This window comes from Bombina bombina, chromosome 2, assembly GCF_027579735.1.
Source record: "Bombina bombina isolate aBomBom1 chromosome 2, aBomBom1.pri, whole genome shotgun sequence".
NCBI classification, from domain to species: domain Eukaryota; kingdom Metazoa; phylum Chordata; class Amphibia; order Anura; family Bombinatoridae; genus Bombina; species Bombina bombina.
In genome coordinates, this window is record NC_069500.1 from 1,230,518,921 (window position 1) to 1,230,542,997 (window position 24,077).

At 35.0% G+C, this 24,077-nt stretch overlaps 1 protein-coding gene across 1 annotated transcript in view; it reads left to right on the forward strand.

Moving 5' to 3' along the window:
* Positions 1 to 24,077, forward strand: part of CORIN (corin, serine peptidase) — a 720,658-nt gene that overhangs the window by 257,286 nt on the left and 439,295 nt on the right. Inside the window, exons 3-4 of the mRNA XM_053703991.1 lie at positions 8,573 to 8,998; positions 21,679 to 21,889. Of these exons, the coding sequence (XP_053559966.1) occupies positions 8,573 to 8,998; positions 21,679 to 21,889 (637 nt within the window). The remainder of the gene's footprint in view (positions 1 to 8,572; positions 8,999 to 21,678; positions 21,890 to 24,077) is intronic.

Below are 24,077 nucleotides of genomic sequence, written 5' to 3' on the forward strand. Positions count from 1 at the left end.
ATTTCCCTCTGCTTGAGTTCCGATATCATGGTAATCTGGACCACTTGTGTTCTATGAGGACTGGAGTTGAACAACACTGATCTAACTTTCATCTGTCTCTGTGCCCTGTGTCTCTCTCTATCTTTACTGTTTTGCTATTATGTAGCTTGCAAAATCTGTTATTGTGGCTTTTAAAACATTATGTTATTGTATACTAATATTATATGCTTAAAGGGATAGTAAACACTATGGGGCCGATTTACCAATGTCTGGCGGACATGATACGCTGTAGTCAGGCAATTCGCCCCTTGTCCGAGGGACCGGCACATCTTAGAGTGACCTACACCACTGCCATCATGCAGCACTAAGTATTTTTTTATTTTACATTAAAAATAAAATTTTTGCTGGAACTTTTGTTTTTTTTTAGGGGGGTGGGGCGTAGGCGGGGGCACAGCGCCATGCCACTACGTCACGCACAGTCACAGCCCTTTAGAACAGTTAACTGAAAGGCGGCGTGCGGAAGAATGTACAGTGATTGTATGTCATAGACTTTCGTCCATTTCACAAATAAAATAAGTTACTAATTGCTTCTGTGCATAATAGGAATAGTACAGACTAATGAATAACACAGTAAGTACATTTACTTTCTATAAATAATGTATTTTACATCTGAACAGTAATTTAAAAATCAGGTTACTTAATAAAAAGTCACCCCATGTAATATTTTGCATTTCAATAATTAGAGAAGATAGCACTGAATAACACAGAACAGAACACAATATATAGTTTAGCTCAATTAACTCATTAATGTACTACTGTGACTATGACTGATAAGAAAGGGTTAACATTTTACAACTGATCACAGGGAAAGTGATAGCAGTAACAGAAGGAATGTACTAGCACCTTCTATTAGTTTCTTAGAAATACAGTTTTACATATGTGTTCTCCACTGAACAGAGCTTTAGGGGCCCCGTGTTTGGCTCACCGGAAACAGAAGTTATGAAGCAGCGGTCTAAAGACCACTTCTCCATAACCTGTCCACCTGCTCTGAGACGGCAGACAGGAAAACGACATAAATCAACCCGATCGAATACGATCGTGTTGATGGACACCCCCTGCTAGTGGCTGATTGGCCGCTAATCTGCAGGGGGTGGTATTACACCAGCAGTTCACAAGAACTGCTGGTGCAATTATAAATGCCAAGAGCGTATGCTGTCGCCATTTATCGATGTGCAGGGGACATGATCCGCTATATCAAGCAGTTATCTGCACAATTAGTGCAATGCCGCCACTGCAGTTTCGCGGCTAATCTGCCGCTAGCTTCTACATAGTATCCTTCTACATATATTTGAAATTTTACTCAGCACCCTGGCAAGTGTATCCTGTTTGTTAGAGTGCACTCGTCTCTACCTCTCTCTCTCTCTATATATATATATATATATATCACGTTTACTTTCAACTTGTAATACCAGCGCAATGTAACCTGCCCGCAAACAATCACGAAAACTCGATATTGCTTGCTCGGAAACGTTTGCGCTCCACTCATAATCTGGCCCTATATGAGTGAAATAAGATACCACAGAAGTTGTAGGAGCAAATTAGTTATTCTTCTACATATTATAGGATAATACAAATCTTGTAAATTCTAACATTCGGCTAGATTACAAGTTTTGCGGTAAGAGCTGCTCGGAACTAACTTGCAAGTTATTGTCACCGCTCACCTCCCTACAGCGCTGCTATTACAGGTTTTCAAAAACCCGGCGTTAGCAGGCAATAAGTGAGCGTTGAGCAAAATTGAGCTCCATACCGCACTCCAATACCAGCACTGCTTTGAGCTGGTTTTACGTGCTCATGCATGATTTCCCCATAGACATCAATGGGGAGAGCCGGCTGAAAAAAGTCTAACACCTGCAATAAAGGAGCGTAAAGCTCCGTAACGCAGCCCCATTGATTCCAATGGGGAAAGAAAAGTTATGTTTACACCTAACACCCTAACATAAACCCTGAGTCTAAACACCACTAATCTGCCGCCCCCGACATCGCCGCCACCTACATTACACTTATTAACCCCTAATCTGCTGCCCCCGACATCACCGACACCTACATTATACTTATTAACCCCTAATCTGCCGGCCCCAACATCGCCGCCACCTACATTACAGTTATTAACCCCTAATCTTTTGCCCCCAACGTCGCCGCCACTATACTAAATTTAATAACCCTTAACCCTAATACACAGCAGAGCGGCTCCATCTTCAAGACATCCGGCACGGAGCATCCGCTTCTTCCGACGGCTCTTCTCGAATGAAGGTTCCTTTAAGTAACCGTCCCTTGAACTCCGATTGCCTGATAGAATTCTATCAGCCAATCGGAATTAAAAGTGAAAAAATCCTATTGACTGATGCAATCAACCAATAGGATTGAGCTCACATTCTATTGGCTGATTGGAACAGCTAATAGAATGTGAGCTCAATCCTATTGACTGATTGGATCAGCTAATAGGATTAAAGCTCAATCCTATTGGCTGATTGCATCAGCCAATAGGATTTTTTCACCTTTAATTCCGATTGGCTGATAGAATTCTATCAGCCAATCGGAATTCAAGGGACGCCATCTTGGATGACGTCACGTAAAGGAACCTTCATTCGAGAAGAAGAGGATGCCGTCGGAATAAGAGGATGCTCCACGCCGGATGTCTTGAAGATGGAGCCGCTCCGCGCCGGATCGATGAAGATAGAAGATGTCGTCTGGATGAAGACTTCTGCCCAGTTGGATGAAGACTTCTGCCGCTTCGTTGAGGATGGATGTCGGGTCTTCAAAAACTGTAAGTGGATCTTCGGGGGTTAGTGTTAGGTTTTGTTAAAGGTTTATTGGGTGGGTTTTATTTTTAGCTTAGGATTTGGGCTGTAAAAGAGCTAAATGCCCTTTTAAGGGCAATGCCCATCCAAATGCCCTTTTCAGGGCAATGGGGAGCTTAGGTTTTTTAGATAGTTTTTTATTTGGGGGGTTTGGTTGTGTGGGTGGTGGATTTCACTGTTGGGGTGTTGTTTGTATTATTTTTTTACAAGTAAAAGAGCTGATTTATTTGGGGCAGTGCTCCGCAAAAGGCCCTTTTAAGGGCTATTGGTAGTCTAGTGTAGGCTAGGGTTTTTTTAATTTTGGGGGGGCTTTTTATTTTGATAGGGCTATTAGATTAGGTGTAATTAGTTTAAATATTTGATCATTTCTTTTTTTATTTTGTGTAATTTAGTGTTGTTTTTTTTCTGTAATTTTGTTAATTGTATTTAATTAATGTAATTTATTTAATTGTAGTGTAAGGTTAGGTGTTAGTGTAAGACAGGTTAGGTTTTATTTTACAGGTACATTTGTATTTATTTTAGCTAGGTAGCTAGTACATAGTTAATAACTATTTACTAACTATTCTACCTAGTTAAAATAAATACAAACTTAGCTGTAATATAAAAATAAAACCTAAGATAGATACAATGTAACTATTAGTTATATTGTAGCTAGCTTATGGTTTATTTTATAGGTAAGTAGTTTTAAATAGGAATTATTTAGTTATTAATAGTAGGTTTTATTTAGATTTATTTTAATTATATTAAAGTTAGCGGGTGTTAGGGTTAGACTTAGGGTTAGGTTTAGGGGTTAATAACTTAGTATAGTTGTGGCGATTTTGTGGGCAGCAGATTAGGGGTTAATAACAGTAATGTAGGTTGCGGTGATGTTAGGGACAGCAGATTAGGGGTTAATAATATTTAACTAGTGTTTAGGATGTGGGAGTGCGGCGGTTTAGTGGTTAATATGTTTAATATAGTGGCAGCGATTTCGGGAGCGGCAGATTAGGGGTTAATAATTTTATTTTAGTGTTTGCGATGTGGGAGGGCTTCATATTATGGGTTAATAGGTAGTTTATGGGTGTTAGTGTACATTTTAGCACTTTAGTTATGAGTTTTATGTTACGGCGTTGTAGCATAAAACCCATAACTACTGACTTTCAGTTTACATTATAGATCTTGTAGTTATTAGCTATTCCGCTCACTTTTTGGCCTCCCAGGCAAACTCGTAATACCGGCGCTGTGGAAGTCCCATTGAAAAATGACTTTTGGAAAGCTGCGGTAGTTACGTTGCATTCCGGCCAAAAAAGTGTGCGGTACACCTATACCTGCAAAACTCGTAATAGCAGCGGTAGTGAAAAAGAGCCATAACAATGCTTTTTCACTCATACCGCAAAACTCGTAATCTAGCCGATTGAAAATCATTTATTGAGCTACTGTTTTAATAGAAAAAAAAATACTCCTAAATAGTATGATTTAAAGGTACATTAAACCCTTTTTTTTCGTAATGATTCGGATAGAAAATACAATTTTACTTCTAATATCTAATTTGCTTCATTCTTTAGTATACTTTGTTGAAGGATCAGCAATTTATTACTGCCAGCTATCTGAACATATCAGGAGAGCCAATGACAAAAAAGCATATATGTTCAGCGACCAATCAGCTGATACCAGAATATGTGCAGCCACCAATGAGCAGGTAGCTTAAATAGTGCTCTGCTTCTCCTGAGGATACTATGCTTTTCAGCAAATGATACCAAGTAAAAGGAGCAACTTAGATAATAAAAGTAAATTAGTAAAGTTATTAAAAATGATTGTATACCCTTATAAATGTAACTCCTCTTAATCTCTTTTGGACTGCACCACAGTAATTCACTTACTAACTCTTTGGCTGTAACCTGTGGCGACAGCATATAGGAAAGAAGAAGTTAGTTAAAACTCAGAAAAACTGTTTCTCTATTAGAAGAAACAAACACTGAATTCTGGTTATCGCTATATAAAAAATACTGTATTCTTTTGCCATAAACACAATATACACCTACAATAAAATAGATATTTTGTATAAATATATCCAATATAAATAATAAGTATTATATAGTGCATGTAATGTCTAAAATGTTATAAAATCCACGGCTCTAATCCTTTTAAAGTCAACTTTAGCTAATTATAATAACTATTGTTTATAAGACCATAGATGTGTTTATAGCCGTGTTTTGTGTCCCCTTGTGGACAAAAGTGTTATATAAATAATATTTAATTCTGTAGAACTCGCAAGGCATAATTTGAGCTGCATACTAATGGGCTGTGAGTTTCATTCATGATGACTTGAACCGAACACAGTCAAGGCAGAACATTAGTAAATAAAACACTGGAGAGTGGAGTAAAATAGAATTCTATAAGTTATTGTGATTATGATATTTTTTTTTATGGAAACATTTAACATTAAAGGGACATTCTAAACCAGAATTTATATTTTTTAAAGTTAGATAACGTCATTACATTCCCCAGCTTTGCACAACCAAAATTGATATTTTAATATACTTTATAACATTTAAACCTCTAAATTTCTGCCTGTTTCTAAGTCACTACAGACAGCCTCTTATCACATGCTTTTTTATTACCTTTTCACAACAGGAGACTGCTAGTTCATAGATAACATTGTGCTCTCTCCCATGGGTTGTGAATGAAACTGCACTTATTGGCGGAAATGCAAGCCAATAGATAAATAAATAGCCATGTGATCAGGGGGCTGTCAGAAGATGCTTAGATACAAGGTAATCACTGAGGTAAAAAAATATTAATATAATCATGTTGGTTATGCAAAACTGAAGAATGGGTAATAGAGGGATTATCTATCTTTTTAACAATAAAAATGCTGGAGTTGACTGTCCCCTTAAAGAGATTTTCGTTATTTAGATACTAAGGGGCCTATTTATCAAAGCGTCAACCGAAAATACACTGGAATTCTGCATCATAATTGTCGCAAGATTGATCCGCCATAGTTATCAAAGCGCCAACATCGGCAAATGTTGAAATTTGTGATGTAACATACGATCCTGCAATCTCAATCCGACGCAGATCGATGCAAGTTGAAAACCCGTGTAATTCGAGCGGGATCATGTTCATTCGCCCTTTTAATCGACACTATTTGAAGCTCTCACAAAGTTATAAAAAATTCTACATTTATGCTTGCGTACCTAGTTTTACTCAGCGTACCTAGTTTTCAATCCGCCACATTTCAGGTCGCGGATGCCATAGAAGTCAATAGAAGTCTGAAAACACAGAAAGCTTATGTTCGGTGCTGCAAGAGAATTAAGTATATTACATAATAAAAGTAAATTAGAAACTTTATTAAATTTTTATACCCTTTCTAAATCAAACAATATTATTGCTACATATTTGGTCCACTACTAGATATAGGGATAAAAATGAAAAATACATTACTACTTATGGATTATGCTACAACTTTGTCTCTCATTACAAAGCAAGGGGACAATATTATTTCTACATATTTGGTGCTAAGTTTTGACCCAAACTTGTTGCTCTAATAGATATAGAGATACAAATTAAATAAATACACAACATAGCATAGCTAACTTTTTTTTTTTTTTAGAAAAATCTATTTGCACCATGTTTAAGCCATGTAATACAAGTCCCACTCTCCACTTTGTGCCGTATTTCACTCAACACTTTTCTCACCAATTATGACGCAAACTCCTAAATAACCCACGCACTAGTGAATTTTCCCACCACTTTTGATTGAAATATGCATAATCACATGATTTATGACATCTGCCAATCTGATTCAAATACACATTATAAACTATCACTAACAAATCAAATTGCTTGATACTTGTGTCATTGATCACTCATCAGAACTTGTAAGTGCCGTTGGTTACATTGGTTACATTGTGTATTATACTTTGAAAGTATGTATATGTGAAATTAGTATTAAAGCTAAACATTGTTGCTGACATTAGGACACACAGTGTAATATTTTAGACATTGATGTTTGATTCAATAGAATCTTAAGCTGATAGTTAAAAGGGATAGCCCACCTAACATTAAACTGTCATGATTCAGGTACAGCAGAAATTAAAATCACCTATTTACTGGCATGCTATTTTCAGTGTATTTCTTCCTTCTCTTGAATTTCTTTTTCAGTAAGAAATGTCATCTTATATGCCAGTCCATTTTATAACACCTGTGTAGGGGTGGTTTTTAAAAATAGATTGCAATCAGGAGGGATTAGACAGGTGCAGAGAAAAAACTGGCCCAGATCTTAAAGGGACAGGAAACCCTAAAATATTATTTCATGATTTGGATAGAACATACAATTTTAAACAACTTTCACATTTACTTCTATTCTCAAATTTGCTTCATTCTCTTGTTATACTTTGCTGAAGGAACAGCATTGCACTACTGGCAGCTAGCTGAAAACATCTATTTAGCCAATCACAAGAGACAAATGTGTGCAGGCACCAATTAGCAGCTAGCTCCCACTAATGCAACTTAAATGTTTACTTTACTATCCCTTTAAAATATCCATTGATTGCAAATAAATACATATGATACTCTGATTACATGTTATATTCACAATTATTCCTGCTCAGAATAATAATACATTTACACTATATACATATAGTGGTATAAATAAACACAGAGATATGACAGACAACATTGTTTAGAACAAAAAAAGGAACTTAAGGACATGTAAATATGTTTGCAAAAGATTTTTGACATAACACACACAGATATATATATATATATATATATATATATATATATATATATATATATATATATATATATATATATATATATTTATACACAAATATGTGCAAGGATATATGTACAAATTCTAGTATTAATACTAGTTTTAAAATAAAATAAAAAATATGACTCCTAGAAATACAATTACACATTAATTTCTGTGAAAGTATCATATAACAAATGAATATAAAAATAACTTTCTATGAGATATTATTGTTTGTTGAGGTATAAATCTATTTCTTGGACATTAACGGTTGAAAAATAAAAGATTAGCTTTAGAAAAATGTGCTTGTTCATGGACAGTAATGAAATGGTATAAATAAAGTTGGGAAAAACTTGAATAACCGCGACATTGATGACTGTTGGTTAACACCAGTCCGATGCTCTTCCCACTGTACTTGACGATCATGGTTTTTGACGGCTTTTTTGATAAATAAGGAGAACTTATTCAAGTCCGCAGCAGCGATGTCTGGCGATATCTGGCGAGCGTATTGAAATGTTTTGTTCCTATGGTTCCTAGGTGGGTGTCTAGAGCAATACATGGCAGGAAATAGTGCTGACATCTAGTGCTCCTGTAAATGTATAACATAAAGTGTTCCAGACACATGCATGCTCCCGAGCATATGTCCCTGCTTTTCAACCAAATAAAACAAAAGAGAACAAAGAAAATTAGAAAGTTGTTTAAAACTGCATTCTCTATCTAAATTATGAAATACAAATTTGGTGTTTCATGCCCCTTTAAGAAACCCTGCTCTAATAATTATTTTCGTATTCCTCTTTTATGTACATTTAAAGGAGAGTTCTAATGTTTGGTTTGTTGGAATAAGCTCTCTTATAAGTTCTGTTTTAGAGATGTCCAGCATTACATGGTATGATGGGATTTATAATATATTGATTATTGATATTATGACTTTTGTTTGACATATGTTCATAGATTCGTATAGGCACTGTTGTAATTCTGTTAAATTTGATTTTATTTACAGGTGTAATGGAGAAAAATTGTTTTGACTTTAATAGGAGTGACCCACTAATTAACAACAATGGAGTTGGACCTCCTCAGACAGATGCAACGACAAATACAAATGTTTCACGGACATTAGCAAGAGATATGCAACCAGGATTGTGGAACACTTCTACAACTCAAACTTACCAAAGCCTCACAAACTATAGTGGAATAAAAGACACTTTATTGCAAAATACATGGATCCCTTCTACTCAGGTCACTGTGAAGCAACCCAGCAAGAAAGATAAGGGCGTTTTATCCAAAGATCACCCAGGAAACTTTAGTTTGCAACAAAATACAAGCACATGGACAGCAAAAACTGCTACAAAGATTCTGGATGAATTATCTCTATCTCCAACCATTACTCCAGTCTGGCCAAAAAAGCCTGTAACTAATGTCAAAGAAGGTAAGGTTGTTTTATAGTTAATCTATCTGCTACAGTTATGCTCACTGTGCTCTTTGCGCACGATAGAAGTGGTGTGGTATTATGAGTTAAAAGTAGATGTGTTCGCTTGAGCGCAATTGAATTTAACGCACGTCGGGAAATAGCAACCTCAGAGTTCTGGTTAACTGTTACACCAGACAAATATTTCAAATTCTAATGTTCTTCACATAGGGGAATATGTTTGATGTATTTTTAAATAGATATTCTTATATATATCTGTATATATCTATACCTATATTTAATCATATATACAGTATATATATATATATATATATTTGTATAAATATATATTTTACAAAAAACATATTATATATATGTATATATATATAAATATATATATATATATATATTTATTTATGAATAAATTGAACATATTCTTCTATGTGAAGAACTTTGGAATGTGAAATATTAATATTTTCATGTCGGGTTAGCGCACTTGAGAAAAATGAGAAAATACAATTGGGGTTGCGCACGAGTAAGGGTGTTAGTTGCCCCCTCTACTTTTCGGCTCCATTGACTTATATGGAGGAATAGGTTAAAGGGACATAATACTCATATGCTAAATCACTTGAAACTGATGCAATATAACTGTAAAAAGCTGACAGGAAAATATCACCTGAGCATCTCTATGTAAAAAAGGAAGATATTTGACCTCACAATTTCCTCAGCTCAGCAGAGTAAGTTCTGTGTAAAAAGTTATACTCAGCTGCTCCCAGCTGCAGGTAAAAAAATTAAAAAAAATGAAGAAATGAACAGCAGCCAATCAGCATCAGCAGTGCTGAGGTCATGAACTCTTACTGTGATCTCATGAGATTTGACTTAACTCTCATGAGATTTCATAGTAAGCTTCCTTTACCTGATTGGTGAAATAATATGCGAGTGCACGATGCTAGTCCCTTCAGATGTCCCAGGACAAACACACTAAAATGCTGCTTAGAAATCCTTTACAATGGGAGGTGGCTACTGAGGAACTTTTGAGGTAAAATATCTTTCTTTTTTACATAGAGATGTTCAGGTGATATTTTCTAATCAGCTTTTTACAGCTATGCTGCATCACTTTCAAGTGTTTAAACATTTGGGTATTATGGCCCTTTAATGTAGTCTCAATATTCGAAGTTTGCTTTTATGTGAACATCTGGTTAGCATGGGAGCAAAAACCTTTTACTTTCAAATTGCAACCCAACGTGCTCAAATATGTGCCGAAGTCTAACAGGGTTAAAGTGATGGTAAACTTTGGTGATTCCATCAACAATATTTGTAATGAATATTAAATGTCCAGCTTGTGAACATTAACGCCCCCTGTTTTGTATGCGCATACAAAACAGGGGGGTAAATGTTCGTGAGCTGGACACCAAAGGGGGCACGCAATGATTAGATAGATTGAGGACACAAACAGAGTATGAGTTGTAGGCGGAGGATCGGCGCAATGTTTAACTACACTAAAGGTGAATTACTTTAAAAATGAAGCGTCTACATTTATTTTTATGAAGAAAGTGCCTCTCATTTAATGATTCATTACAAATATTGTTGATGGAATCACTGAAGTTTATCACTTTAACACAATAGCGGACGCGCAATCTACCGCTCCACTTGTAGCCCAAAATATTTAATTATGCAAAGTTTAAAAAAACTTTGCAATGTACTTAAATTGTTGTCTTTTTTCCTATATGCATGCTGTGATTAATAAAGAAATCAAATAAAAAAGCAAATAACCAGGGGCAGAATGACGCCAGACAGGGGGGGAAGGTTGTGGCCTACCATTTGTACCTTGAACAAGACTATAAATTTGTCTATGGTGGATTTGGGACCAATCTTAAATGTGGCAGCTTCAATTAATCAAAACACTTTTCCTGTAGATAAAATGTTTTTTATTTGAATGCCCCAAACAGCGAATTATTGTTTAATATGTCCTATTAAAATCATTAGGTTATATACCTAAGTATATGATTATCCTTATATACACGCATACCTCAATTTATTGCGCTTCGCAGATATTGCTCTTTTTACATATCAAAGTTTGTGACAACACTGTGTCAAGCAAGTCTAGCGGTGCCATTTTTCCAACATATATACACATGAATACACATATATACACATATATATATACACATATATACACATGAATACACATATATACACATATATACACATATATATACATATATATATACACATATATACACATGAATACACATATATACACATATATACACATATATACACATATATACACATGAATACACATATATACACATATATACACATATACACACATATATACACATGAATACACATATATACACATGAATACACATATATACACATATATACACATATATACACATGAATACACATATATACACATATATACACATGAATACACATATATACACATATATACACATATATACACATGAATACACATATATACACATATATACACATGAATACACATATATACACATGAATACACATATATATACATATATACACATGAATACACATATATACATATATACACATGAATACACATATATACACATGAATACACATATATACACATATATACACATGAATACACATATATACACATATATACACATGAATACACATATATACACATATATACACATGAATACACATATATACACATGAATACACATGAATACACATATATACACATATATACACATGAATACACATATATATATACACACACTTATATGTACAGCTATATACACACACCACCCTCAAAAAGATTATGGGGCATATTTATCAAAATCCATATGGAGCTTGAGGCCCCTTGAAGGCTCGCCAGAAACAGAAGTTATGGATGCTCCATAACTTGACGGCCTGCTCTGAGGCAGCAGACAGTACTCAACCCCATTGAACAGGATCGGGTTGATTAACACCGCCTGCTAGTGGCTGATTGGCCGCGAATATGCAGGGGGCGGCATTGCACCTGCAGTTCACAAGAACTGCTGGTGCAATGATAAATGCTGACAGCGTATGCTGTCAGCATTTATCGATGTGCAGCGGACATTGTTAAATATGCCCCTTAGATTTACTGATGGTTAGCATTTTTTAGTAATAAAGTATTTTTTAATTAAGGTATATACATTGTTTTATTAAACATAATTCTATTGCACACTTAATAGACTACAGTACAGTGTAACTATAACTTTTATATCCACTCGAAAAAAAAACTGTGTAACCCCACTTTATTGCTATATTCGCTTTATTGCAGTGGTCTGGAACCAAACCCGCAATATCTCTGAGGTACACAAGTACATTATTTCATCCTTTTACAAACATATATAACAAAACTGTAATCTCTATGCACTAAAACTGAATAAAGAAGCCAGTACAAATAATCGGTTAAAAATATTTTCAGTTCATGTTATATAAAAATATTGATAAACACATTTTCAAGGTTGTGTTAACTTTTAACTTTGTTTTGCACCTGGAGTCGAATGCAAGCATGAATATATCATATGCACGCTTATCCTTGGAGGATTAAACTGTTTTGTGTAAAGGTAAAGATTAAATTAGAAACGGTAGTCAGAAAAAAAAAAGAAGAAAATCAGTTGCATTGGTATTTAATGTTTTATTCTCCAGGTCAAGTTGAGATAGTATTAACAATACTTTGAAGGTTTTATATTTTTATAAAACAAGATTTAGTAAAGGCATTTTTAATAATAATGTGTGAAATTATTTTTCTCTTGCCAGGAAAAGATTAATGTAGAATAAACCTCAATCAGCTCTGCTAGCTAACTTCAGAATTTATTTAAAGGAACACTAATCCCCTGTATTTTATATTAAGTTCATAAAAACTTGATTTAAATAATAATAATTTTGACCATTTAAACAAACAATGTAGTAAAAAATAAAATAGTTATTTGTATTATTAATGGGCTATTAAACATCTATTGCTTTTGTTTAAATAAAAAAAATGTACATTGTTCCTAGACCAAAAAGCAAAATCCTTAACTTATACAGACAGGCGTAGGTACAAATAGATTGTAAATAAGCAGACAGGAGTATTTTATAACACGACCACGGGCTTCCCTGTTGCTCTTCAATTTGTGGCACAATCTGAAAATGGGAACTAAAATTAGGAACTCAATCTTTAAAGAGACATTAACCACTTATTGCATTTTTTTAAAAAAATATGCTTTGTTCCACCCTCACTAGAGAGACCAAAAAGCAAGCTCTGTAACATAGGTTCTCAAAATGCTGCAAATTAAATAGCTAGGCGGTCCAAGAGACTGTGTTCCGACGTCGGCCGAGGGCAGATACGCTCCAGAGTGTTCTGTTCTAATCAGAGCCTCGGGCGCCACAACCGCCTCTGGGAACCTAACCATGGGTCCCAGCCTCAACAACGTGCTTTTTTTATTTTTTTTATTTTATTTTATACCAACAATGTCACAATTCGACAAAAGAACACTCCAACCAAAACTGTATAACAAATGCAGTCGAAAATCAACAAAGTAAAAAATACAAGAAACCAGCATTGCAATAGTTGTGTCCCTTCAACCTTATTCATACCTAAGTGCTTCGTACAAATAGGGCTATCTACAATACACCGTTTATCAGTTATATTCACCTCAGCTTTGTGAAACATTGTTGGAATTTTTATCTTTATAAAAAGAAGAAAAATAAAAAGAAATAACCAACCAAGAGAGGAAAAAAAAAAAAAAAAAAAGGGCCTATTCTCTCCTCCCCCCTCCCCCACCCGCACCAAACCCCCACTACCAGATGCCCAATTGAACTATTTCAGAGCTTTGGAATGGCGCTATCATATACTCTATTTCCTCTAAGGAAAAGCTTTTAATGAATTTTGACCATTTACTAAAGAAGACTACGATTTCTCGCTCTGAATTCAGATCTGTAGCAAGTTGCTCTATCTGTATCAACGTGCTTTTAATTAACTATCTATCTATCTGTCTGTCTGTCTATCTTTTGATCTGTATCTATCCTTATCTATCGGTCTATCTTTCGCTCTGTATCTATCCTTATCTATCTCGTGGCCGGACTGTTATCCGACGGCCATTTGTCTGTCAGAATATTATCTGTTACACAAATGTCAGTCGGCCACCAGTTTAGGCATATTTGAGCATTTGAGTATTTACAGTTTAAATCAATCTATGATACTTTCAATATACTAATCTTGAAATCAAACTTTTTCCTTTAAGAAATAGGTACCTAAAGTAAGAACTGAAATTTCTTCATAGGTTTTACAGAGCTGTGTTCATAATTGAAACTACAGTCTAAAATAATAAATATTTGCATTACTAAAACAGTTCAAATGTTGCCTAATCTCAATCTCTCTAGCTATAATGATCAATCACATAGGTCTAAAGTTTATGGAATCCACTTGGACAAAATGATGGATCTGCCGACAAATTTTATTGCTATAATTAAGCCTCTTAAGTTGTAAATATTTAAATTGGACTGCATCCTCTGTTATTGTATATTTTGGACCTTAATACAAGGCAGAAGAATCAGACCAACTATACATGTAAAACAAAATCAAACTATAAATTGGTAGCTTTAAAAAGATAACTATAGCTGCCCAGTTCACTTGTAAATACAAGTAGACTAATTAGATATTTATTGTTAGCAATGATCAATTGTTTGATGTCATGTCGGGAAATCAAATAACTTGACAACAAAGTAAAAAAAAACAAATGCACAAGTGTTAAAAATGTAGATGTTCTCAGGCTTGACACAGTCCTTTAGCCAGTGGCATTTTTAGGTTTTGTGGTGGTGTAATTTTTTCATAAAATTAGTTAAAAAAAAAAAGTAAAAAAAGTAAATTTTCACCAGGGCTTGCAAAACACTTGCATATACTCAAGTGGGTTGAATTAGCACATGTTTACACAGTATGCATGTGAGCAGTAATACTTTTAATATATACAGTATATATATATATATATATATATATATATATATATATATATATCATATATACCTGTATGTATATATATAAAATACTAACGGTTAGCGCTAGTTAACTAGTTAAGTCACCTGTTACTCCCAACAGAGAGTCAAAAAGTGCTGCCCCCAATCTGCTGCCCTAGGCAAGTGCTTTATTTACCTAGGCCAAAATACGTCCCTGCCTTTAGCTGTTGATATTTTCACATGTATGAATTCAATTAACAAGGAAAGTTGATTTGCATCAATCCTACAGTTGTATTCTAAATGCAAGTTCAAATTTGTATTATTATTTTTTGTGAAAGAATTGCTTTATGCACCAAATTGACCCTTCATACAGTATTTTTTTATTTAATTCTGACTTTAATTCTCCCCCCCCCCCCAAAAAAAAGTTAAAATGTAATATCTGTGTTATCAAAAACTCTCAAATTACAGATTAACAGCGCTCAGACTTGACAATAGAAGAGTACACAATCACACACATCCTCTCAATTTTCGGGATCAATGCATTTTGGAAGTGCTGACTCGTTACTCGCTAAAAAAAGGCTGCACAGATCCTACCCTCGAGTGTCAGAACCAAGTCCATTATTAATAAAGATCTGTCTCAGGACTACTCCTTCCTCATGCCTGGTTCTTAGATTTAGTTGTTGGAAGGTATCCAGTGGGGATATCTTTAGGTTTACCTCAAACCTCATAGAATACAACACAATATTTGTAATACAATTGAAATATTTGTTTATTCCATATTTATTTTGTTTTATAAATGTATTATTATTTTAAAATATTTCCACACCCAATCCAGCATCTCAAAAGTTCAATGAGCAAGTCTTATATTTGAAGTCACCTACTAGTCCCAGCACATTAAGATGGCATTACAGACACTAAACATTTTCAATAAAGCCATGTAGTATGGTGCAAATACATGGTTACCCTCAGGTTTATTTTTGTAATAGCAACTTCTATTAAAGGGACACTGAACCCAAATTGTTTCTTTCATGATTCAGATAGAGCATGCATTATCATTTTTTCTTCGTTCTCTTGCTATCTTCATTTGAAATAGAAGGCATCTATGCTAAGGAGCCAGCAATTGTTTTGGTTCAGTACCATGGACAGCACTTGTTTATTGGTGCTGTCCAATCAGCAAGGACAACCCAGGTTGTTCACCAAAAATGGGCCGGCATCTAAACTTACATTCTTGCTTTTCAAATAAACATACCAAGAGAATGAAGAAAATTTGATAATTGGAGTAAATTAGAAAGTTGCTTAAAATTGCATGCTCTTACTGAATCACGAAAGAAAAAATGTGGGTTCAGTGTCCCTTTAACAGTTGGCAGAACTACCAAAAGAGAGGGATATTTATAGAGCCTGGGAAGATTTTTTTGTTAAAAATGATGATATATTATCAACATTAGGTTTAGTTAATAGACATTTTTATAATGACTCCCACTCTGAACATGTTTGCATTGAAAAAAAATATTTCTATTCTAAATTCAAATCCATTCATCTGTATTTCAAACTTGTTTATGTCCAATACTCAAAAATAGACGTCATGGGCAAAAATGATTAAAAATCTAATACCCATTACCTTTCTACTACCCAGCTCAATAATGGAAAGTGTACAGTGTAATTGTCTAGTTAGGCAGAGGTAATGTGCTGCTTCATAGATTTATTTTGTTTGTGGTTGTCTACTGCATATAGTCAAGTAAATTCAGTGCGGCAGCTACCCCCAGATACTATGCTTTCCCCTTGCCACCTTCTTCCACTTTATGGAGTTTGTTTTTGTATAAAAGTAAAGAAACATGTAATGAACTAAACACTATCGGCTAGATTACGAGTCTTGCGTTAGGCTTAAAAATCAGCATTGGCCGGTCGCAACGCTGCTTTTTAACGCCCGCTGGTATTACGAGTCTTGCAGGTACAGATGTACCACTCACTTTTTTGGCCAGACTTGGAAATACCGCAAATCCACTTACGTCAATTGCGTATCCTATTTTTTCAGTGGGACTTGCATAGCGCTGGTATTATGAGTCTGACAAAAAGTGAGCGGTAGACCCTCTCCTGTCAAGACTGGTACCGCATTTTAAAGTCAGTAGTTAAGAGTTTTACACTACAACGCCGTAGCATAAAACTCTTAACTAAAGTGCTAAAAAGTACACTAACACCTATAAACTACCTATTAACCCATAAACTGAGGCCCCCCACATCGCAAACACTAAAATGAATTTTTTAACCCCTAATCTGCCGAACCGGACATCGCCGCCGCTATAATAAATATATTAACCCCTAAACCGCCACACTCCCGCCTCGCAAACATTAGTTAAATATTATTAACCCCTGATCTGCCGTCCCTAACATCGCCGACACCTACCTACATTTATTAACTCCTAATCTGCCGCCCCCAACGTCGCTGCCACTATACTAAAGTTATTAACCCCTAAATCTAAGTCTAACCCTAACCCCCCTAACTTAAATATAATTTAAATAAATCTAAATAAAATTCCTATCATTAACTAAATAATTCCTATTTAAAACTAAATACCTATAAAATAAACCCTGAGATAGCTACAATATAACTAATAGTTACATTGTATCTAGCTTATGGTTTATTTTTATTTTACAGGCAAGTTTGTGTTTATTTTAACTAGGTAGAATAGTTACTAAATAGTTATTAACTATTTAATAAACTACCTAGTTAAAATAAATACAAAAGTACCTGTAAAATAAAACCTAACCTAAGTTACAATTACACCTAACACTACACTATAATTAAATTAATTCCCTAAACTAAATACAAATAAATACAATTAAATAAAATTAGCTAAAGTACAAAAAAAACAAACACTAAATTACAGAAAATAATAAACAAATTACAAGATTTTTAAACAAATTACACCTAATCTAATCCCCCTAACAAAATAAAAAAGCCCCCCCAAAATAAAAAAGCCCTACCCTACACTAAATTACAAATAGCCCTTAAAAGGGCCTTTTGCGGGGCATTGCCCCAAAGTAATCAGCTCTTTTACCTGTAAAAGAAATTACAAATCCCCCCCAACATTAAAACCCACCACCCACACAACCAACCCTACTCTAAAACCCACCCTATACCCCCTTAAAAAAACCTAACACTAACCCCTTGAAGATCACCTTACCGGGAGAAGTCTTCACCCAACTGGGCCGAAGTCCTCAACGAATCCGGCAGAAGTGGTCCTCCAGATGGGCAGAAGTGGTCCTCCAGATGGGCAGAAGTCTTCATCCAGACGGCATCTTCTATCTTCATCCATCCGACGCGGAGCAGCTCCATCTTCAAGACATCAGACGCAGAGCATCATCTTCTTTCCACGGCAACTGAAGAATGAAGGTACCTGTAAGTGACGTAATCCAAGATGACGTCTCTTCAATTCTGATTGGCTGATAGCATTCTATCAGCCAATCGGAATTAAGGTAGAAAAAATCCTATTGGCTGATGTAATCAGCCAATAGGATTGAACTTCAATCCTATTGGCTGATCCAATCAGCCAATAGGATTGAGCTTGCATTCTTTTGACTGAATGGAACATAGAAGATGCCGTCTGGATGAAGACTTCTGCCCGTCTGGAGGACCACTTCTGCCCGTCTGGAGGACCACTTCTGCCGGATTCATTGAGGACTTCGGCCCGGTTGGGTGAAGGCTTCTCCCGGTAAGGTGATCTCCAAGGGGTTAGTATTAGGTTTTTTTAAGGGGGTATTGGGTGGGTTTTAGAGTAGGGTTGGTTGTGTGGATGGTAGGTTTTAATGTTGGGGGGATTTGTAATTTTTTTACAGGTAAAAGAGCTGATTACTTTGGGGCAAAGCCCTGCAAAAGGCCCTTTTAAGGGCTATTTGTAATTTAGTGTAGGGTAGGGCTTTTTTTTATTTTGGGAGGGCATTTTTATTTTGTTAGGGGGATTAGATTAGGTGTAATTAGTTTAAAAATCTTGTAATTTGTTTATTATTTTCTGTAATTTAGTGTTTGTTTTTTGTTGTACTTTAGCTAATTTTATTTAATTGTATTTAATTGTATTTAGTTTAGGGAATTAATTTAATTATAGTGTAGTGTTAGGTGTAATTGTAACTTAGGTTAGGTTTTATTTTACAGGTACTTTTGTATTTATTTTAACTAGGTAGTTTATTAAATAGGTAATAACTATTTAGTAACTATTCTACCTAGTTAAAATAAATACAAACTTGTCTGTAAAATAAAAATAAACCCTAAACTAGATACAATGTAATTATTAGTTATATTGTAGCTATCTTAGGGTTTATTTTATAGGTAAGTATTTAGTTTTAAATAGGAATAATTTAGTTAATGATAGTAATTTTATTTATATTTATTTAAATTATATTTAAGTTACTGGGTGTTAGGGTTAGACTTAGGTTTAGGGGTTAATACATTTAGAATAGTGGCAGCGACGTTGGGGGAGGCAGATTAGGGGTTAATAAATGTAGGTATGTGGCGACGATGTTAGGGATGGCAGATTAGGGGTTAATAATCTTTAATTAATGTTTGCGATGTGGGAGTGTGGCGGTTTAGGGGTTAATATGTTTGTTATAGTGGCGGCGACGTTGGGGCGGCAGATTAGGGGTTAAAAAGTGTAGGTAGGTTGCGGTGACATTGGGGATGGCAGATTAGGGGTTAATAAATATAATGTAGGTGTCGGCGATGTTGGGAGCATCAGATTAGGGGTTCATAAGTATAATGTAGGTGGCGGCGGTGTCCGGAGCGGCAAATTAGGGGTTAATAATATAATGTAGGTGTCGGTGATGTCAGGGGCGGCAGATTAGGGGTTAATAAATGTAAGATTATGGGTGTTTAGACTCGTGGTTCATGTTAGGGTGTTAGGTGTAGACATAAAATGTATTTCCCAATAGGAATCAATGGGGCTGCGTTAAGGAGCTTTACGCTGCTTTTTAGCAGGTGTTAGACTTTTTTTCAGCCGGCTCTCCCCGTTGATTCCTGTGGGGAAATCGTGCACGAGCATGTTACACCAGCTCACCGCTAAAGTAAGCAGCGCTGGTATTGGAGTGCGGTAAGGAGCAAAATTTTGCTCAACGCTCACTTCTTGTCTGGGTTGTAAAAACCCGTAATTCCAGCGCTGTCTGTAAGTGAGCGGTGAGCATAAACTGCTCGTTAGCACCGCACAGCCTCTAACGCAAAACTTGTAATCTAGCCGTATATCTTGCATTAAGCATACAGTTTATAACATTCTTTTAGTAAACTATGAAGATTTCAGTTATAAATATTATTTTCTTAACAAATCTCAATTATAGTTTATGTAAATGTTAATATATTAGTGAACAGAACATAGTCCAGACTTGATACTTAGATAAGAGTATATTTCTAAAATATTTAAAGGACCATTAAACATTTCAACGACAGATAAAATGTTTCCATATTCAAAATGAAACATTACTGCAATATACATTTATTATTTATTTGGCTTCTTTTTGCTTAAAATACATTTAAAATTTCTACATGTTGCACTTTCTCCCAGGAAGGCTTGAGTTAATACTTTAGCTATTTTATCTGGGAGGTTTTGTTTACCCCCCTCCTACCTCACATTCACTGTACTCATTTGATTTTTTAAAGAACCAGTCCACACATTAGTAAAACGTACATGTAATTATTTTTTGACCACCCATAATGCACCTGCTGCTGGTCCAATATACTGCCGGCCAACACAAGACAACATTTAAAAAAAAAAGTTTCTCTTATACGGTTGTTTGTAAATGGCCACCAAACTGTCCTCCAAACTCCTTTAACAAGTTGCATGGTCCAGTGTGTTTCTGTTGCTGCAGCCAACGACCGTCACCTCAATTGTAAGCTCTCAGATTTAGTTGCGCATGTGCAATGAGACTGCCAGAGTGTAGCCGGAAATATAGTCCCATGAAATGGCATACAGAACAGGATGTCCCTCTGAATAATAGGTTCCCCTCACTTCAGGCTATCCGTCTTATGCATGTGCAATAAATATAAAATAACGTCATTAAGTGTAAGATGCACAATTTTGGTGGCCATTTGCAAAAGGCTGAATATGTGGGACCAGGTGCAGGAGCATTATAGGGGATCAAAAAAGTTTACAGGTGCGCTTTACTAAGGTGTGTATACTGTCCCTTTAAGGTGGAGTATCAGTTTTGCATTAGCAATTATGGTAGTAAAAGTAGAAACTATTATTTGCAATAGCAGTGAGCATAGTTTATGTGCTAAAATGAGTGTGTATATGTAAATATATATTTATATTTAGTTATTAAATAAAGATTAAAATGAATATATGTCTATTTATTTAAATTGCTGTTAAATACATGTTTTACTAATTAACTAAGCTGAATCAGTGCTAAACCACCATAAGGAAATTGTAGAGCGCAGCGTACCCTGTCTCTTTCCTTAACAACACATGTGCAAATAGAATTCTTGATATATCTGCATATTAGTTTGTGATTGGTTAGCAAAGGTTATTTTGTTCTGGGGGACAGGGAAATCAGTAAACAGAAAAAGCATAAAAAAATATGCTCATTTGACAAAATAAAGCTGCATTATTCATTGCAAAATTATTTTCAGATACAATGGTTCATTGTTATGCAGCTTACAATTTGTGTTTAATGTCCATTTAAGGACACAATTGTGTATGTTATTTAGACTACCAAGCATTGTCAGTATTTTTGCTAAATCTACCTACTTGACTTTGCAGGTACCTGTGCAAACATCACTTACAGCCAATGCCAAATGCTGCCATACAACCATACTGTGCTAAAATCAGTTTATGCATTTGTCAAGAGCATTGAAATGGAAATGTTCCTGAAGTTTTTCAGTTATCTCAACCGCCTCAGCTGCTATCATCACATCATGCTTTTTGGCTGTAGCTTGGCCCTTCCACAATGCATCAACCATGGAGAGACCAGGTATGTGCAACTGAAATGACTACAGGCTACTGAGATTCTAATTATGGCTATTTTTAATCTGTGACTGTGCAGTTTTACTGAAAATGTAACTGAATATATTCTGATTTTGAATTAGCTTATAATGTTATAATGTCATACTTAATGGGACATAAAAGTACAACAATGTAATTCTTTAGAAAAAGTTGGTCGTATGATTTTTCTACAAAATTAAAAGTCTATAATGATTTTTTTTTTGTAGTTAAATCATTTGATAAGATTTTCTAAATGATTATATTATTGACCCTAAAGTAAGGGATAGTCAGCTTGAAAATTGTTATTGTTTAAAAAGATAGATAATCCCTTTATTACCCATTTCCCAGCTTTGCATAACAAACATGGTTATATTAATATACTTTTTACCTCTGTGATTACTTTATATCTAACCCTCTGCAGACTGCAGATCTTGCATTTTAGCCAATCAGTGCTGGTTCTTGTATAACCATTATCATTCCCCTCGGGAGTGAGCACAATGTTACTAGCATTGTCAAAATTAAACTAGCACTGTCTAACTGTTGTGCAAGATTTAAAAAGCACTGAGATAAGGGGCATCCTGCTGAGTCTACTTAAAAATTTTTATTGTTTAAAAAGATAGATAACCCCTTTATTACCCATTCCCTCGTTTTGCATAACCAACACAGTTATATTAATATGCTTTTTATCTCTGTGATTACCTTGTATCTATTCCTCTGCAGACTGTCTCCTTATTCCAGTGCTTTTTAGAAACTTGCATTTTAGCCAATTAGTGAGCACAATGTTATCTATATGGCATAATGGCACACATGAACTAACACTGCCTAGCTGTGAAAAGCTAATAAATGCTCTGAGATAAGAGTAGTCCATAAGAGTAGTTCTGCAGGGGATGAGAAACAGGCAGAGATTTAGAGGTTTAGAAGTTATAAAGTATATTAATATAAAAATGGGCTCATTTCCATTGAGTCGTTAAAAATGGATGTAAGCTACCAAAGTTGCCAACAGCTAAAAGTAGTTTACTGTTCCATTTTAGTACCAGGTTTCCATTGAAATATTTTGCACAGTGCATGCTGTTGGTCTTTTCGTGGATGTGTAAATTAACGTTGTGTTAACGCTTCCATCTGACGTTGGATTTCTTGAAAATCGCACCTTAGCAAGTTTGTTGCTATGGTAAACTGAACTGACACTATAAAAGTTACGTTTAACGCCTTCGCTTACCTGTGATTGGCTCTAGAGAGAAAGACACAGAAGTTATGTAGGTCACAAAACAAAGATACAAGATATGAAAAAAAAAATATTTAAGAAAAAACATTTATTTTTGTGTATTAATTTTTTTAAAATTTATTGATATTTTGTAATATTTATTTCTAAGCCTCAAGAAGTTTATTTTCCTCTTTTACACGACAACACCTAGTTGAATAGGCCGTAATGTTTGAGACATTATCGACAGCTTCCGTCAGTGTTTTACCTTTTCACCTGTTCAATGGAAACCGGGTGTAATTTTGCGCTTTTCGGCTTTCTGTTATTTTCTATGGGACGTGTAATGAAAAACACGCCATTGGAAACTGTTGATAAGCATAATGGCTTCTAACAGTAGTTTTTTTTCATTTTGCGACCTCGCAAAAAAACAATTGCGGCTCAATGGAAACAAAGGCAGAATTAAATGAATCAAGAGATAGTTTTTTTTTTTGCATGCGTTTCTATGTGCTATGGTATCCAGAACATCATACAAGAAAGCCCTATTTTTTGTGTACAATTTGCATAAAGTCATTTGAAATAATAAACAGACTATCGAAGCAACTGGATATCTCTTTTCTTATTTCCCATACAATTATAAGCATATCACATATTCTCTTATCACACATAATAGCATAAAGTACAGTATAAAGTATACAACCAGGTAAAAATGCTTGAAGGGACATTAAACACTTTGAGATGGTAATATAAAATGATAAATTGCATATAATAAAACAACTCTGCAATATACTTTCATTATTTATTTTGTCCACGTTGCCTGTAATTCCATTCAGAAATTGTGAACTTTTCAGTTCCTGTTAGAAATGGAAGTGCAGAACACTGTTAAATCCAGCACAACCATTGGCTGCACACTCTAGTGACCTATTTATAACTGACCCTAATTGGCCACAGCAGAGAAGGTAACACAAGTTACAACATGGCA